This window comes from Podarcis filfolensis, assembly GCF_964270895.1.
Source record: "Podarcis filfolensis genome assembly, chromosome: 14".
In the NCBI taxonomy this organism is placed as follows: Eukaryota; Metazoa; Chordata; class Lepidosauria; order Squamata; family Lacertidae; genus Podarcis; species Podarcis filfolensis.
In genome coordinates, this window is record NC_139616.1 from 36692041 (window position 1) to 36710440 (window position 18400).

Sequence of the window (18400 nt, forward strand, 5' to 3'; positions counted from 1 at the left end):
ATGTCCCATTAAAATAACTCTGGTGAACATATTTATGTAGTGCCATCCATCTGTACTGTACTGGGTAATTTTAAGCAAAAAGTAAATACAATTCCCTGTCCTGACAAGTTTGTAATGAAATTATGGATGAATGCATCCATTTCTTGGCAGAGAATAAAATTCAAATATTGTTTGAAATAGAAAGTATCTTAATTCAGAATCAAGAGATTCAGGTGTCTGTCTGTACAATCAACACTTGTAAGGAGGGACTTTTCTAGTTGGAAGTTGCCACACCTGTGGTTCCTAGCCCAAACTCATGCTACCATTCTTCTAAATGACATTTCTCTGTTCCTTCAAAACCATCCTCTCAAAAAATCCATCTCTTCTGTGAAGCATGTTTGGCACAACCTCTTCAATTCCTACTGTGCCTTAGCCCAAATACTTGCAACTGAATGAACTGCATATCATTTGTTTACCTCATCCCCATCCTTCTTTAGTTTCCCCTTTGTCAACTTTGTAAGCATCTTAGAAAAGGGACCTATCCTTTTGTACTCAGTGAAGCCCCATCCAATTTGGCTATGCAAGTTATTAGAAGAGTTACCCATGCTTTGCTGTGTAAATTCACTGATGCCAGTACTATTGCAAGAAAAAGTAAACAGAATACTCAGAACTTTATTTTGTGTGTTATTGGCCAGTGAAGTGGTATTGTCATTAGCTATGCTACAGTGACTTGAAACCCTTTACTGACTAGCTTTCACTTTAACCCCTACCTCAACATCTTTGGAGAAGGTTACAGTACAAATAGTCCATTTTCTAAATATATACTCTCTATGCAAGGAGGGGAATGTTTTTCTACCTCCTTCACTTTTTAATATTGCTAACAGAATGTTTCTTTTGCAGTAAAATACCTTAAGGCTGACTCAGTCTTCAATCACTAGGAAAGAAGAGTTAACTTTATTGGATTCATTTCTGTACCATCTGTTCTGTCCTCACATTAGCTGAAGATAGTAGCTGCCTTTCAATACAATTCTCTGGTTGCCTGCAGATGGTTCCTAATTTGACCTCTCAGCAACATTAAGCAATACTCTTTTCTCCAGTGCTTGAAAATGAGCAGTGTTGTCATTAAGTTAATCAACTTGTGCTAGTGATTTAATACTGGTGTGGTCACACAACTTCAAGGAAATCATTTAAGAAATATTAAAAATCTTTTAATTCCTTTCTCCTAGTGGCGTTAGCAAGCCAAAATCAGCATTCTGTTAATGTTGTTGCAGTATAGCGTAGAAATTCCTGTACATAATCACTAGGTGTAAAAAGAGATATTGTGGCAAAGGGGAAAGACTGGAAGTTGTTCTGGGTACTACATTTTTAATTTGTGTTATTAATCTGACAGGCCTCCTTGAGGCTTCTAAGAATCAAAGTACTGCCCTGCTTCAGATTTTTCTGTAGCCTTATGACCAAAAATATGACCTACATTTTTCCTATAAATTTATGTTTACATTACTAAACTCTAGTACCAAAGAAAGATAATGCTGGTAATAGCTGCCACCTTACCCATTGCTGGAGTAGGAATATTTAGTGATGTACATTATTCCTTTTGGAAGACTTGGAAGTATTTTCTCTGTAACAGTCCTGTGTTAGTAACACTGATGTGGTGTGTGCTGGAAAGCTACATGAGCACAAAAGCCCCAACTCTTTGGACATCAGCAGAGCAAGAACTTCATAGGAGGTATGGAAAAAATACTTAACTCCAAACACGGTATTGTTGGTGGAAGCTCTCTGCATATGGGCATTTGCAGACTGGGCAAGGCCCAAATTCATGCAGTAGGTAAGACCTACTCAGTGAAAATGTATTAAACTGAGGGCATTGGTCAAATGCAGCTTTCTAAATATTTTTTACTGCAGAGCAGAAATAACTAACCTGTAGTATTCCATATATTGTTGAATTCTCATAAGCCCCCCAGCCAGAATGGCTAGTAGTTGGGCATAATGGAAGCTGTAATCCACCAATAATCTAGACAGCCATAGATTCTACCACCCCTGGTATTATAGATATGTTATTCAAATAGCTCACAGCCAACATTATCCATGTAAAAGCCTGGGATGAAAGCCAAGAAGTTGTTTTTCCAGTACATGTTGTGTTGCTGGCTCCACACCAAGCTCTTGAATGTAATCATGGATAAGTTTTGGCAAGATTTAATAGTCTGAAGGAAGGTACTAACATTATCTGTTTCACAGAATCATAGAACTGTAGAGTTGGAAGGGAGCCCAAGGGTCATCTAGTCCAACTCCCAGCAATGCAAGAATGTAGGAATTTGCAGGCAGGCAACCAACTCACTGAAAACTACTCCATTGGGGATCTTGATCAATTTGGACTTATGTTTGTCAAGAATTCTAAAACCATCAAATAAGTAAAGTATTTCTTTTCATCCACTGCATGTGCATGCATGTCCTATATACTAATAGCAAGCTCACTCTCCAGTTGTCAATCTAAGCACTACGAGAGGCAGATAGTAGCAGCTTGAGGGAAATGCCCAGTAGAGTAGCCATCTTGGGATGGAATAAAGCGTTCTGGAAAAGGGCATGGCTGACTGCAACCCTAACAGTGCATAGTTAGAACTACCACAAGGTGTAGTGATAGCCCTTTCCTCTGTAGTCTCCCTCACTTTCAGACGCAGTATGCCTCTGAATGTCAACTGCCAGGAATGACAGGTAGAGAGAACACTCTTGTGCTCAGGTGATGCTTGTGGGCTTCCCATAAACATCTGGTTAGTCACTGTGAGAACGGAATACAGGACTGGAGGGGCCTTTGGACAGACCTAGCAAGGGCTGCTCTTGTGGTCTTACAACCTTGAACTGGAGCAGTCGACACTGCAGTATTTTGCTGCAGCTCCTATTTGTTATTTTGGCTAACATCAAGGAATCAGTGTGCATATACACCCAAGTTTTGTTTGGGGCCTCTGTCATAGAAAACGGATTAGGTCAAGACACGGGCATGAACCAGCATGAAATAATATTGACTCCTATTCATTCCATATAGCTTTTTGAGGTTCACGTTCGCCAAGCGATTGTGCTACATTTGAAGGGGATGTCCACACTACCTGCAAACATAATAACAGGATAGATATCTAGGCCTGCAGCAGAGATTCTTAGAAGACACGTTTTGAATATCCCAATGCTTAAGTGGGTCTTATATATAAAAAAAAAATTCCTTCCAGTAGCACCTTAAAGACCAAATAAGTTAGTTCTTGGTATAAGCTTTCGTGTGCATGCACACTTCTTCTGGTATCTGAAGAAGTGTGCATGCACACGAAAGCTTATACCAAGAACTAACTTAGTTGGTCTTTAAGGTGCTACTGGAAGGAAATTTTTTTTTTTTTTACTATGGCAGACCAACACGGCTACCTATCTGTAACTGGGTCTTATATGATAAAGATGTAACTTGCAAATTTACTCACTGAATTCCCATTGATTTCAGTAGGATTTGACTTCCATTAGTGTTGCTTCTGTGCTTTTCAAACTACAACATGCAGAAAAATTCTGCCTGTACTGGAGAGCCAGGAGCTGGAGATAACTGTCCTCTTGTCAAAGTATTCTTCAATGACTGCACTTAAACAGCTCCTGTGCCCAAGAGGCAGTATTACAGGCTTTCTTGGCACATGGCAGATTTGTAGAACCTCGTAGTGTAAGATTTCCCTTTTGTTCCTAACATAAGCCCAACTTACATGTATACGAGGGCCTAAAAAGGGACTGTACTGTAAGTTGGACTTATGTTTAGATTCCTTAATGAAATATTAGATAGTAGCCCACAGAGGGCTTCCTAGTTGATGGATCCTTCATCTTCCACCTCACTGAGGAGTGGGGCTGTGTCTACAGGCTGCCTGGCGGGCTCCTCTGTTGATGAGCGCTTTGTTGAACGGTTCAATGTTCCACCCTAAAAAAAGAAGTCAGGAAAATGAAACTGGGCATTATTTTGGGTTTTTGGAATCTCGCTGTCAGCTGGGGTGCTAGACTATGATTTTTCCAAACCCTATTTCACCACCATATAAAGCAGGAATCACATTCTATCAGGTCTGCCTGAGAAGCGTTACCTCCTGGTCATAATTACACCCTAGTGGCCTTATTCAGGGAAGTTGGTCGCAATGACAGCAGCAGCAGAGAACTGGGGAGAAGTTTTAACATCATATCTGCCACCACCCACAAGCCATATCAATTTTGGTTACCCCTAGCAGCAAGAGGTAAAGGCTGCAAGCTCCTCATCTCTATTTTAAATAAAGTAATTAGCAGTAATAACTGGAGTCAGGCTGGGTCTGTCTAAAGTTAAGACTCATTTGTCTAGCGACCTGCTTCCTCTCCTGCTCTACAGTTCTCTCGTGAAAAAGGTGCTTTAGAACTGAAACCAACTCCCTAAAACATTTATTCCTTACTAGAAAATGCAGTAAGACAAAATCCTCCATTTCTGGATACAGTGTGGAACCTCATGGCTTTGCATAAAGTCATTCAATGTTTTCTTAATTAGCAACAACTGAATTTTTAAAAACCAACGTGCAGTGGTATTGTTTTGCTAGGATTTCGGGTTACCTGCACAACAGCATCTTTGCTGGGGGAACCTGACCTATTAGTGTATGGCATAAAGAACGAGAGAGGACCAAAAATCAGAAGCAATGGACAGAACTCTGCTGCCGCCACCAGTCTTCTTAATGGCCCAGTTTGGGGTCCTGAAATTTTAGCCAATTTTGGCTGTGCATTATGATGCTTTCCTTAGGAAATCTTTGGGACAGAACCTCTTTTTTTATTTAAAAAGGAAAGATATTATCAGGCAGGAACGTGGAGCAGAATTAGGCAGAATATGGCAAATGCCCCAAATACTGATCCTTACCTGCTTCTTGTCCACTATGTTGAGGCTGATGGAGGCAACAATGCAAGCAATGGTGTTTGCCAGCATGAAGACCATCATCTGTTGCCATCGCCACAATGGGATCTTTAACTCACTGCAAGGTAAATAATAATAAATGTACATATGGCAAACAAGACAGCCAACTGCTTGAGAATTTACATCCCCTCATGTAGTAGGGTTGCCATATTTCAAGAAGTGAAAATCTGGAATTATTAATTTCTGGCCAAAGTTGTGGGCTGCTTTTTTTTTTTTTTTTCAAAGTCTGCCCCCACCCAAAATTGAAGTTTTTTGGAAATTCGTCAAAAATTCAACACTTCCGATGTGGGCTGCCATATGCTTGTGTTTCCCCAGACATTTTAACTGGTTTCCAAAAATTCAACCCAGATGCCATTTTTGACAGACGAATTGCGGAAATATGGCAGCCCAATCATGTAAGACATGTGCAAAATAATGTAATCCCATGGCCAAGCCTTGGAGCAACATGGGATCTGGGGTTCGGGAGTGATGGTGACAATGGTGTCATTTTTTTGACGGCACAACTGTGAGGAAGGAAGAAAAGCAGCTATTCTCACCTCGACTTCGTTCCCAGAATCCGTCCCACAATCACATTAGAGAGGCCAATTCCAATCATCTGTACGGATGTTGCAAGCCCCATGGCTGTTCCCAAGGTTGCCTGGGGGACCACAAGGGGGATAGAGGGCCACATGCTAGCCTGTTAAGAGGTGATTGAAACAACAGAAACAGTGAGAAAATAGGTGATTTGAGAAGTAAGACTGTTAAACTAGGGGGAATGGGTTTTTTCAGCTTCGGCTTTTGTTTCCACCCATGTACCTAAAAGAGGGAACATGGAAACTTCCTCTAATGAGGCAGGCACTAGGTAAATGATGTAGAACCTATCCCATGTATTCTAGGGAAGCAGAAATTGGGAGATATCACATTTATGATGGCTTACTGCTGCAAAGGAGTAGGTAATGCCCAGCCAGATGGTAGAGACAAGTGGAGGAACGAACGTGAAAGCCAAGAGGGCAAAGACGGGCAAAGTCAGCACTGCGCAGCCAACTGCAAATACACCTCTCAGTCCAACATAATCCTGAAAAATGAAAAAAAAGTAATAATTCTACATACACTGCTGTAATGCTTGGCGATCTGCTTGGTTGTCTAAAATGCTGTAGTTTTCCGTGTATAAGACGAGGTTTTTTTCTTATAAAATAATGTCAGAAATGGGATTGGTTACTGCCGCGAGCAGGAGATTTTTAGTGGCGATTGGGCAGGTGATTGGTGGCTGCAGCAAATGCTGCTGTCGATTGGCGGCTGATGTTGGCGAGCGGGCAGATGATTGGCGGAATTGGTGACGTGTGCGATACCAATTGTCAGTCTGGGCAACCCCTCCACCCAAAGCTCAACAACTGTGGGCAAGCCTCCCCCCTTTTCTTAATTTTGTGTCCCCCAAAATAGGGGGCGTCTTATACACGGGGGGGTGTTATACACGGAAAAATACAGTACATTGTAAGGCTTTTTAAATACATATATATAAAAGCAATCCAATCTATGATTTGATCTAACTTGCGGTCAGGTTCCAAAACCCAGCCCTCATTTCGATTTGCAAAATCCTGCTACTCCACTGGAATAGCTGAATGTGCAGCTCTTGCCCTGCAGAAACCATGTCAAGGAATTCCAACCCCCGCCCAAGCGTTACACCAAAGCCAGTGACACAAGTACTTACGATCAGTATGCCGACTGCCGCTGAGAGAACAAGGGAGCTGTCGTAAACTGCCCCAGCAATATAAGCAGCTGCCTGTTGGGTATAGCCAGGATACTTATCTTGGATAAACTTGCTGGAAAGGGTTGCAGGAGAGAGAACCCCATTAAGATTCTAGATCACATGACAGAAAGATTTCCTTTTTATCCATATGGAAACAATTGAGCTCTTCTGCCTTGCTTTTTTCCAAGGGCCTCTGCAGACAAATGGCCACATCTGCACCATATATTTTAAGTACTGTTTAACGGTCGTGGCTTCCCCCAGGGAATCCTGCAGCTTCCTAGCCGTTCTGAGAGCTATTAGGAGACCCTCATTCCCTTATAAAGCTACAATTGCTAGAGCTCCCTGAGAATAAAAACAACGTTGTTTGGTAAACTGGCCTTCTGCCCAGGGCTGATCAGAGCATCTAGAGGCCATCACATTGGCTACCCCTGCTGTAGACCATGCCTGTGACCAGAGAGTCTTTAAATCCCTAGCCAAACTCCTGTTCTGCTTTGCACTTACCTAATATAGTGGTGGTATCAGGGCAGGACTTTTGAGGCAGACGTCAAAAGAATGAGGTGGAAGCATGGCTAGCTTGCCACATTTCATAGTAAGTGGCGTAACACACATGACTATCTAAAGACAACAACCTCCCTTAAAAAAAAAGACCCATTAAGTCCAGAGTCTAAAATTGTCTCACTGTACCAATGGCTTAACGTCACATCTCAACCCCTCCAATCAATACACGTTTTGCTGATGTACTGTAGAAAAGCAGTGCAGGAAATCTGCCAAGGTCACAGCATTTTAAGGTGGAGTCAGAAAGGATGAGATCCAAATCTCCCAAGACAAGGGAAAGGAGCCCCAGCCTGTATATCTGAGGAAGCTGCAATATGACCCAAGAGCTGCCATGTAGGGCACTTTGAAGACCAAGCACAGCCCAAGAAGCTGGCCGGGTGCCAGGGGGCTTTTTGGCTGCAGCCACTCAGGATGTATTGAAAGGAGGACTCTTTCCAGAATTAATGACTTCTGAAAGCTCTGCAAAGGTATCAGGCCTTTGGTATCTACCCTCCCACTTGAGGAAGAGGAGGAGTTCTTGCTGCTGTTGTTATTAGGATTTATCTCCCATCCTTGAAGAACTTTCCTGAAGCAGCTTACCTGACATAGTAATGAGATGAGGTGTGTCTATCTCCCTCATTATTGGCTTAGCAAGAATTTTAAAACATCCCCGTTTACCCAGACATTTGATGGCTACAATGCACTGTTCCTGAGGTCACTGGCTGAGAGAATGTATTTAATGTTTTAGAATGCTTTTTCTGTTTTAGAATGCTTTTTTTAAAAAACAATAAAAAATTTTCCTTCCAGTAGCACCTTAAAGACCAACTAAGTTAGTTCTTGGTATGAGCTTTCGTGTGCATGCACACTTCTTCAGATACACTGAAGAAGTGTGCATGCACACGAAAGCTCATACCAAGAACTAACTTAGTTGGTCTTTAAGGTGCTACTGGAAGGAAAAAAATTTTTTGTTTTGACTATGGCAGATTTGACTATGGCAGATTTGTTTTGACTATGGCAGACCAACACGGCTACCTATCTGTAACTTAAAAAACAATGTATATGGTTTTTACTATACAGTGGTACCTCGGGCTACATACGCTTCAGGCTACATACGCTTCAGGCTACAGACTCCGCTAACCCAGAAATAATACCTCGGGTTAACAACTTTGCTTCAGGATGAGAACAGAAATCGTGCTCTGGCGGCGCGGCGGCAGTGGGAGGCCCCATTAGCTAAAGTGGTGCTTCAGGTTAAGAACAGTTTCAGGTTAAGAACGGACCTCCGGAACGAATTAAGTACGTAACCAGAGGTACCACTGAATTTTGAAATCACCGAGATGGTTCATAAGACATTGAAAGACAGTCTTCTGATAATCATCTCATGCAACAGAAGCAAAAATCCAGACCTTCATCTACCCTGGTTCCAAGCCATAAAGTACTTTGAAGCAGGGATGGGGAACCTTGCAAACCTCCAGATGTTGGACTCCCAACTGGCACCAGCCAGCATGGCTAGTGATACAGGAGTTGTAGCTGGCAACACTTGGCCATAGGCTCTTCATCCCTGCTTTGAAGGTGTGTACCAGTACTTTGAACTGGGCCCAGAAATGGACCAGCAGCCAGTGCAGCCATTAAATCACAGTTCATCCTACAAGTTTTAAGTCCAACGGGAATGGTATTGATTTGCTAACAGGGAATACTTTGGAAACTAGCAATCCTGAACCCTTCTAGGCCTAGTTTGTTCTAGGGCCACATATGAGAACCAGATTGGCAAGGCAGAGCTAGACAAAACTAATGTAGTAGAGGGGACTCTGCTGCCCAGTCCGTATGAGTTTGGGCCATTCTGCCCACTTCTCACTCACTTATTAACATTCATACTTCTTCCAGCTTCAACCAAACCTCAGCATTGGGACGAGTCACTAAAACCACCACAGTAAACCGTTTACCTGGCATCCGCCACGAAAGGAAAGACCCCGTTGTAGAAAAACATGATGGTCAGGACCAGGAGCCAATAGCGAAGTGGTAGGTGTCGAACATCCTGAACCCGCTGCCAATCAGAGAAAAATAAAATGCACATCATAGAATCACAGAGTTGGAGGGTCTTTTTCAACTATCTGGTTCACCTCACTGCTCCATGCAGGAGATCCAGATATAAAAAGTCTCAAGCAGATGACTGTCCAGACTACGTCTCCCAAGTCATTGGTTCAGTTGTCAGTCTGCTCCTAAGAGGTTTCCTGTAACTTACGCAAATGGCACCATGTCCTCATCCAAAACTCTGAAGGTTAAAAGCTCCAGGGCAGGGATGAGGAATCTGTGGCCCTTCAGGTGTCCCTGGACTACAATTCCCATCATTCCTCACCACTGGTCATGCCGGCTCTGGCTGATGGGAGGTGAAGTCCAACATTACCTAAAGGGCCTCAGGTTTTCCATCCCTGCTCTAGGGCTGTTTCCCAGTTTCCTTTATTTTAAAAAATCAATTATGTAAATCTTGGGATGTAGTGAAAAAATTATATTTGGGGGCAGTAAGCTGTGGATTACTTAGCCTGTGCATAAATCCAGTACTAAGCCTAGTGCAGCATTGAGGTTTCATTCAAATCTGGCTCTGTTAGTTCATGCCAGTATCTTTACAGCCTGCGTTAGGGGCTCCCTACATTGCATGTAGGGGGGAAAGAGACCCTTTCCTGTTCTTCCAGTAATAAACCAACAGTGCATGAAGCTGCAGAGCAAAACAGGCCCCCCGCAAACAAGATTACATCATGCCATGGCAATGAGAACCAAAAATCCAGGTCACTGTGGACTCAAAATCAGGGTCCAAATTCATGGCGCTGTCCTAGATAGGCCAAACAGCTGCCAGTCAAACATACTTGCTGGGCAAAAAGCTTTCAGGGTCACAGGAACTCAGATAACTGTCACCACCCCTTCTTAGCAGAGAAAGGAAATTGGGGAGCTACAGCTTGGAGACTTTTGCTAAAAGGCACTTGCTCCCTCTCCTGGCTGCCAATGATAAATGAGGCTCTCAGCTTTTGCACACAAAGCTCACAATGGAAAACCAAGCATATGTGGCTCAATGCAACTTCTGCCTCACGTACCACTTTCTTGGACTCTTGCTGGATAACTCCATCCAATCCGAGCTGCTTCATGCCCACCTTGTCCAGCACACTGACGACGACAGCAGAAAGAAAGCCCAGGACACATAACAAAGTCCCTGCAGGCAGAGAGGAACGACTGATGGTGGAACTGGGATCACTGGAATGCTTTAAGGGTGTGTTAGACAAGAACGTGGTTTGGGTTCATTTGGGGACAGGAAGCCCAGCTAATTGCAAAAAAAAATGCTAGAGAGGTGAAACTTGCAAGGGTCTTCTCCCCCTACAACACACACACACGCACACACACACATATATATTTTAGCTAGTCACTTATGGTCGTCTTTGCAGGATGACCACCCCTACTGGCACCAAAGCACAATTCCTACTTGGAAGTGCATTAAGAGTTGCATTGTTCATCACCACTGATGCCATAGGGCACTAGTGTATGTAGCTGCCTGCACACTCATGCAACCACATTCCAGACAGCATTTCACATTGCAATGGGCCTAATAACTGAGTCAAGAATCATATTGTGTCCAGCAACAAGCATTGCTACTTCCTATTGGCGAAAATATGGTATTTTGGACATAGAAGTGCTTGCTTGAGGGATGACACAGTGTATTTGCTGCAATATAAACTGACCTTCTTGAAAGGCTCCATTTCAGGGAAATTTAAGGCCTGGGGGGGGGGTCCAACACAGCATTCCAGGCCTATCAAGCCCCTGGGACTCTCCCCAGACCCCACACTCTCTCTAGTCACATCTCTCACCAGCCCTGCTTGAGTTTGCTTGTTTTGGTCTGGCTGGAATGCTTCCTGGGACTCTGATAATGTTTCTTGTTTTGCCAGGATGGAGCATAGAGCGGAGAGTGTGAGAGTGTATGTAGAAAACGGCCTACTGTACAAAGGGAAAATTCATGTTCACTGTTCTGACCACTTTTGCCTCTGACCACACCAACCACTGGTATGTGGGCTGTAGAAGGTTGTCCAGAATGGAATGTGACTCTCAGGCTGAAAATGGTTCTCAGGCCCTGCTGTAGAGGCAAGCTGACATGAAACTCACCTCCCCAGAGAGTCCACTGGATGCCAAAGTGACTTTCAAACTGCTGGGTGAAGAAGAAGTTGAGGACACTTCCGAGCCGGGAAAAGGAGAGTGTCAGCCCAAACGCCAGAGCCAACTCCTTCCCCTTGAACCAGAAGGCTGTGATACGATTCTGCACAACTCAAAAAGCAGAAAAGACAGCAGTGTTATTAAGTGATTTCATGAAAAAGATAGATGCTGAAAATGGAGAAGAGTTGATAACCTATAGCCCATATTTTCATAAAATACTCAAGGTGGTGAACAGAAGAGTCACACAAAAAAAAGCTAAATGTGAAACCACGTGAACACTAGGAGAAGGGAAAAGACCAGAAATGGAAACCAGAGCATCTCCAATCAGCAGTACAGACATTTATCCATGAAAAACACATATGACTTTGGATTCCCCGATTCCCCAAGGCAATGCACAGCAATTAAAATCTACAAAATTAAGCCACCCCTGTCTTAACTGAAAAAAGGATTTCTTTCTCTCCTTACTTGTTAGTGACCCATTTCCAGAGCCGAAAAGCAACCTGCCTGTCAGCATCAGCGGCAAGAGATACGGAGTTCCTCTGAAGTGAGAGCCCAGAGCAAATATGGATGATCCCAGGACAGTGAGGAAAGAGAAGAGAAATACACCAACTAGGGAAGAAGAAGATGGAAGAAGTTCATTAAATCAAGGCAAATGAGCTTTTAACAACTATGCAAACTGGAGGTGTAAGAGGAGGCCAGTTCTTGGATCCAGGTCTATGACTATTTCGATAAGACTTGAGCACACAATGCCTGTCTATTAACTGGAACAGGGAAACATTACTGACCCATTTTGCATGTCTCTGGTTCACTGCAAACGGGCCCACCTCAGTGAACACTCTTCCCATGATATTGTGTAATCCAAACCAGTGGCAGCTTGTGCCCATTGCAAATGGCAGGGCAGAAGGCAGGAGGCCAAAGGTTTGTGAAGCCAGAGCAAAGTGGAGACAAAGCCAATGGCAGGTAATTGCAGCTCTGTCCCCATCCTCCTCCCTCCTGAATCCCACAAGGGCAACACTGAGACTAAGGAAGAGGAAGTTGACAACCAGTGCTACCTCCTGGGGTGGTTGTAAGAAAGAACATAAGACAGGTGGGGGTGAGCTGAGGGCAGACTGAGTTGGCTGGTCACTGCCCCATTCGCTCTAATGAACTAGCCTCCACTAATCCAAACTCCAGATGTGTTGAGCTGGGAAACAGCACACCTGGAGAACCACTAGCAGAGGAAATCCCACATTGGCAGAAACACACTCTGCCAGCTTCAGTGTCTCCTGAACTGGGGTTTGGACACAGTGGCTTTTAATAATGATAATTTATTATTCATACCCTACCCATCTGGCTGGGTTTCCCCAGCTTCTCTGGGTGGCTCCCAACAGAATATTAAAAAGCGATAAAAACTTCCCTAAACAGGGCTGCCTTCAGATGTCTTCTAAAAGTCAAATAGTTGTTTATTTCCTTGACATCTGATGCAAGGGCGTTCCACAGGGCGGGTGACACTACTGAGAAGGCCCTCTGCCTGGTTCCCTGTAACCTCACTTCCCGCAGTGAGGGAACCGCCAGAAGGCCCTTGGAGCTGGACCTCAGTGTCTGGGCTGAACGATGGAGGTGGAGACACTCTTTCAGGTATACTGGTAAGCTGGTGTATCACCAGTGGGCACTTTCCCACAGTTTGGGTTGTTCTGTTAAATGCTGGAATCAACCATAAACTGTGCACAGATATATTCCAGTTCACACAGGTTTATTCGAATGCACACAACAACTTTCTAAAACAGCTTCAAAGGTTTCCAGCTTGTTTCCGGGCCCAATTCAAAGTGCTCATATTAGTGTTTCAAGCCCTAAATGACTTAGGCCGCCAAGTATACTGGGTGCCGCATAAGAAAAAGTCCCGTTTTGCATCCCTGCCAACTGCGTCACAGAAAACAAATGGAAAACAAAGGAGCACACAGAATGGATTCACCAGATGACCTCTGAAAGCAAGAAGTCAAGTGGGGAGGGCGAACAATCAGCCATAGTTCAACGCCTCAGAACTTACAGCGATTTCCCAGTTTGTCAATTAAAAAGCCAGCCATGATCACCACCAGTGCATTGCTATGGGAAACAAAAGAAAAATAGAGTTATTGGTTTTTTTATTTTAAAAAATGTGTTTGCTTTTACTTATTTCCTGTTTCTGTATTAGAAGAGCCCTGCTGGAGCAGACCAAAGGCCCATCTAGTCTAACATCCAGCTCCCACAGTAACCAACCACATGCCCTATGCAAAGCCCGCAAACAGGACTTGAGTACATAGCACCCTCTGAACCTGGTACTCAGATGCATACCAGCCCAGATTAAAGCTCAGCTGGTAGAGCATAAGACTCTTGATTTCAGGGTTGTGGGTTTGAGCCTCACATTGGGCAAAAATATTCCTGCATTACAGGGGGCTGGACTTGATGATCCTTGTAGTCCCTTCCAGCTCTACAATTCTATGACTGGAGAACACTACACTTCTACACTTGTGATTCCCAGTACCTGGTACTCAGATACATGCTACCTCTGACAGGAGAACACAGACAACATTGTTAGTAGCCACTGACAGCCTTTCCCATATACATCCCCACATATACATAGATAAAAGATAAATATAAAACTAGGCATTTAATGGAGGGGGTGTTTGCTCAGTGAAGTACAGTGGTACCTCGGGTTAAGTACTTAATTCGTTCCGGAGGTCCGTACTTAACCTGAAACTGTTCTTAACCTGAAGCACCACTTTAGCTAATGGGGCCTTCCGCTGCCACTGCGCCGCCGGAGCACGATTTCTGTTCTCATCCTGAAGCAAAGTTCTTAACCTGAAGCACTATTTCTGGGTTAGCAGAGTCTGTAACCTGAAGCGTATGTAACCTGAGGTACCACTGTACCCCTCTACACTCTGCCAAACCTTGCTGCAGCTGCACTTAATTGAGGAGAGAGCTTCATTGAGTTACTGGCCAAATGGCACTGTGAAGCATACACGCACGCATGTATGCGCGCACACACATAGAGTTAAACAGCTCGCATGGACCACCTGCCCCCCATGCTACTTCCTCACTTGCCTGTCTGCCATTTGTCACGCTGGAGCTGGCCTATCAGTAGCCCCTGAAACTGCAGCATGCCGATAGCCTTACTTTTTAATGTATATAGGAAGATACAGAAGAATGACTTACGTCCAGGCATAGATAGCATACAGAAGATTGTACTCTTCAGGCGTCATTCCCAGGCCTTCCACACAGTCAGTTCCATTATGCCCTGTGCCATTGTGGTGCGTGCCATTGGGACAGGTTAGGTTCTATATAACAAGTCAGAGTAAAAGGAAGTGAGTTCCAGAAATAAACAAGGGGTTGAGTAGGTGGACATCTGGATTCAGCCATTCCAAGATACCCAGCTGCCTGTTTTGCCTTAGGTGGTTAGTGCTCTTCATCTATTTCCTAAGATTATTTCATATAGAAAACTCTTAGGACTCTTGGGAATCATTGGTAGGGAGTAGGAACTGGTTGGCCCTCATACAAAAGGAGGGAAATGACTTTAAGTGGTTGGAGAAGACATATAGGACAGGCCAGTGCCACAGCTCAGCAACCCATCAGTGCTGTGCATGCAAAAGATTCCAGGCCTATCTCTACTTAAAGGATCTTAGCTGACAGTGTTGGAGAGCTGAGAGAGACCTTCACCTTGTATCTTGTTCCCCTCCCAACGCTAAACCAGTGTTCTGTGACCACTGGGCCCATTCAGTCCTGATTGGGAAGCTTTGTGGAGTTCTGCAAACCTTCATTGTCTCCCTGGAGCCTGTCAATACCTCTCCTTTAAATGGTACCACTTTGGCCACTCACAGAACTGAGTTTTCCATTAGTACATATGATGATAAACCTATCCTCAGTCATGAATCCTTCTAATCCAGGGATGAGACACCTCATGTTGCTGGACTACAATTCCCACAATCATCCCTGACCATTGCTCATGCTGGCTGAAGCTGATGAGGGTTGATGTCCAACATCTGGGATGTCATGTGTTCCCCACCCCTGATGTCTAAAGTACTCCAACCGAAGATGAACTCCAGGTCTGTTGCATTTTGGACAAAGATGTACAAATCTAGTCTGTAGAAACTGTGACGGCATTTAAACTATAGTTTTGCTTGAGTCCTGGCTGCGACAAAAATAATTCCAATATATATGCCCTTCGGAAGGGACGTGGGTGGCGCTGTGGCCTAAACCACAGAGCCTAGGGCTTGCCGATCAGAAGGTCAGCGGTTCAAATCCCCGCAACGGGGTGAGCTCCCATTGCTCGGTCCCTGCTCCTGCCAACCTAGCAGTTTGAAAGCACATCAAAGTGCAAGTAGAGAAATAGATACCACTCCAACGGGAAGGTAAACGGCATTTCCGTGTGCTGCTCTGGTTCGCCATAAGCAGCTTAGCCATGCTGGCCACATGACCCGGAAGCTGTACGCCGGCTCCCTTGGCCAAAAAAGCGAGATGAGCGCCGCAACCCCAGTATCGGTCACGACTGGACCTAATGGTCACGGGTCCCTTTACCTTTTTATATGCCCTTCAGCTGTGGAAACAGCTCTCTTCTTTGACCTGGTCAGCTTGAGAAGGCTCAGAGACATTTTGTATTTATACCCCACCAACCCATTTTGTCTCAAGACTGCAGTCAATATGACCTTTTACAGAATACTGTTGCTCATTCCCACCTAAGCACTTACCCCTTGAAACTGCTCTTGCAAAACACTGGGGATATCAAAGCAGAAGTAAGAGCCAAAGGTCAGGAGGCAATTGAAGAAGAGCACAAGGAATCTGTAGTAAGCTGCAGAAAAAAATGAGCATAAGGCAAAATTTGCAAAACTAAGGGAGGGGGAAAGTCTCACAGAGGGCAATTTTACCCATCATTGTGTTTCACAATTACAATGTGCAATGAAACAATTGATACTAAGGCAGTTGTGCCCCACTTGGAAATTGTGGACTGTAGCTGATGTTAGTTCTACTCAAGAGTAGACTTCTTGAAATTAATAGCCATGGCTAACTTAGGTACATTAATTCCAAAGGGAAACCCAGCCAGATGGGCTGGGTATAAATAATAAATTATTATTATTATTATTATTATTATTATTATTATTATTATTATTAAGGGTCTACTCTTAAGTAAAACTAAGCTGGATACAACACTGTTTTTGCTTGCTAACATAATTATGGGAGCACTTAAATCACCACCCTGAAAGCATCTAATATGTTCACATCAAATATTGCAGTGTATTTCAATGGGATCCTACTTTCATGTGGTTCCCTGGCAGAGAAAAGAGGTGGGGCAGGAATCTCAGAAAGGAACTTCACATTGACCATTGCAAAGCTTATAATTTGCATGTGCATGCAGGGGTGCATTTGCTGCAGGTTTATTTTGTATTTTTCTTGGAAGTTTCAATATACATTTTCCTAGGTTTTAATATTTGACAGGACATCGAGTTAAGAAGCAGGATATAAATCTTCATGTAAATACGATATTGGGCTCAAGCTGGAACCACAGAAACAGACTCAGTGGAGCAAGAGAGAAGCAAGGACTCCCAAAGGCAAAACACAGAAACACAACCCCTCTAAAATGACCGTCAGGCGATATTCAGTGGGGGAAGGGGGAGAAAATCTGCCCACCACGCCACTCAGCCCGTAAGAAATTCAGTGTAGAGGAAAGGAGGGAGGCTTAAGCAGGGCTTGAGTGCAAGACATTATTTTTAACGCCCGGAGACGTGTGTAAAAAAAAAGAAGGGCCTCCAGGCAAGCGATCAAGAGGTCGATTCTGAGCTTGGGCAGTGAACCTCTGAGCATGTGCAAAGAGCCTCGCACGCGCGCTCTTCAGTTCTCTATTAACGGGAGGAAGGACCGTGATTTCCTCTTTCTCTTACTGGCAATTAAGCAAAAGAAGAGCGGGGAGGGAAGGAAACGCACAGTCCGTCACGTGCCCTAACGACGGTCACGTGACAGGCGCGGCTCGCGCTCACCTTTCTCGGCTGCCGCCTCCGCCATGGCTTTTTTCAGTTCTGGCGGCTGCTGCTTCCTCCGCAAGTTTCAGCTCACGGCGACGAACCGGAGTCTCCGCCCCTCTTCGCTCGGGCCACGCCCCTCCGCTCGGGCCAGACACCGGCCGGTACTGCCTGGCACTCAGACTCCGCCCACCATCGCTTGCTTTTCTGCCTTTGTCTCGCCAGCCCAGCCCATGTCTCCTCTTGAGTGACAACCCGCCCTCCAACTCCGCCTACTGCTCACCGCCCAGCTTGGTGACGACGCCAACAAATCCGCTCGCGGCTGAGCTTGGGCCCGCCCTCTTTCCTCACCCACTGAGCTTTCCTCTCAGAGCTCGGGTCCCTATGTTTCGCCTGTGGGCCTGTCACTCTCCCCTCTCCTGCCCCTCCTTAGTGAAGTGTGTATGCACACGAAAGATAATAATAATAATAATAATAATAATAATAATAATAATAATAATAATAATAATAATAATTTATTTATACCCCGCCCATCTGGCTGAGTTTCCCCAGCCACTCTGGGTGGCTTCCAATCGAGTGTTAAAAACAATACAGCATCAAATATTAAAAACTTCCCTAAACAGGGCTGCCTTCAGATGTCTTTTAAAGAGAAGATAGCTACTTATTTCCTTCACATCTGAAGGGAGGGCGTTCCACAGGGTGGGCGCCACTACCAAGAAGGCCCTCTGTCTGGTTCCCTGTAACCTCACTTCTCTCTAAGGTGCTACTGGACATTTTATTTATATATATATATATATATATATATATATATATATATATATATTTCGCCCGCCCTCTCGGGTTGGCCTCCTCTGAGGCCTGAAGGAATAATAATAGTAATTTATTATTTATACCCCGCCCATCTGGCTGGGTTTCCCCAGCCACTCTGGGCGGCTTCCAACAAAATATTAAAAATACAATAAAACATACATTTAAAAACTTCCCTAAACAGGGCTGCCTTCAGATGTCTTCTAAAAGTCCGATAGTTGTTTATTTCTTTGACATCTGAAGGGAGGGCGTTCCACAGGGCAGGCGCAA

The 18400-nt window shown here is 44.4% G+C and overlaps 1 protein-coding gene across 2 annotated transcripts; it reads right to left on the bottom strand.

The window, feature by feature from the left end:
- Positions 1-631: 631 nt before the first annotated feature.
- LOC310748937 (lysosomal dipeptide transporter MFSD1-like) lies at positions 632-17604 on the bottom strand. Of its 2 annotated transcripts, none has more exons than XM_083585282.1 (14): positions 17342-17604; positions 16058-16158; positions 14529-14650; positions 13384-13439; positions 11823-11966; positions 11310-11468; positions 10253-10368; positions 9110-9210; positions 6597-6708; positions 5826-5963; positions 5446-5585; positions 4856-4967; positions 3393-3910; positions 632-3165 (listed from the first exon to the last, which is right to left on the bottom strand). In XM_083585282.1, exons 1-13 carry the CDS (start codon positions 17364-17366, stop codon positions 3797-3799), a joined length of 1440 nt encoding a protein of 479 aa, XP_083441408.1. In that variant the 5' UTR covers positions 17367-17604; the 3' UTR covers positions 632-3165; positions 3393-3796. The 2 variants fall into 2 exon arrangements, with proteins under 2 accessions (XP_083441408.1, XP_083441407.1); XM_083585281.1 differs by having other exon boundaries at positions 632-3154; positions 3382-3910.
- Between the last annotated feature and the right edge of the window lie 796 nt (positions 17605-18400).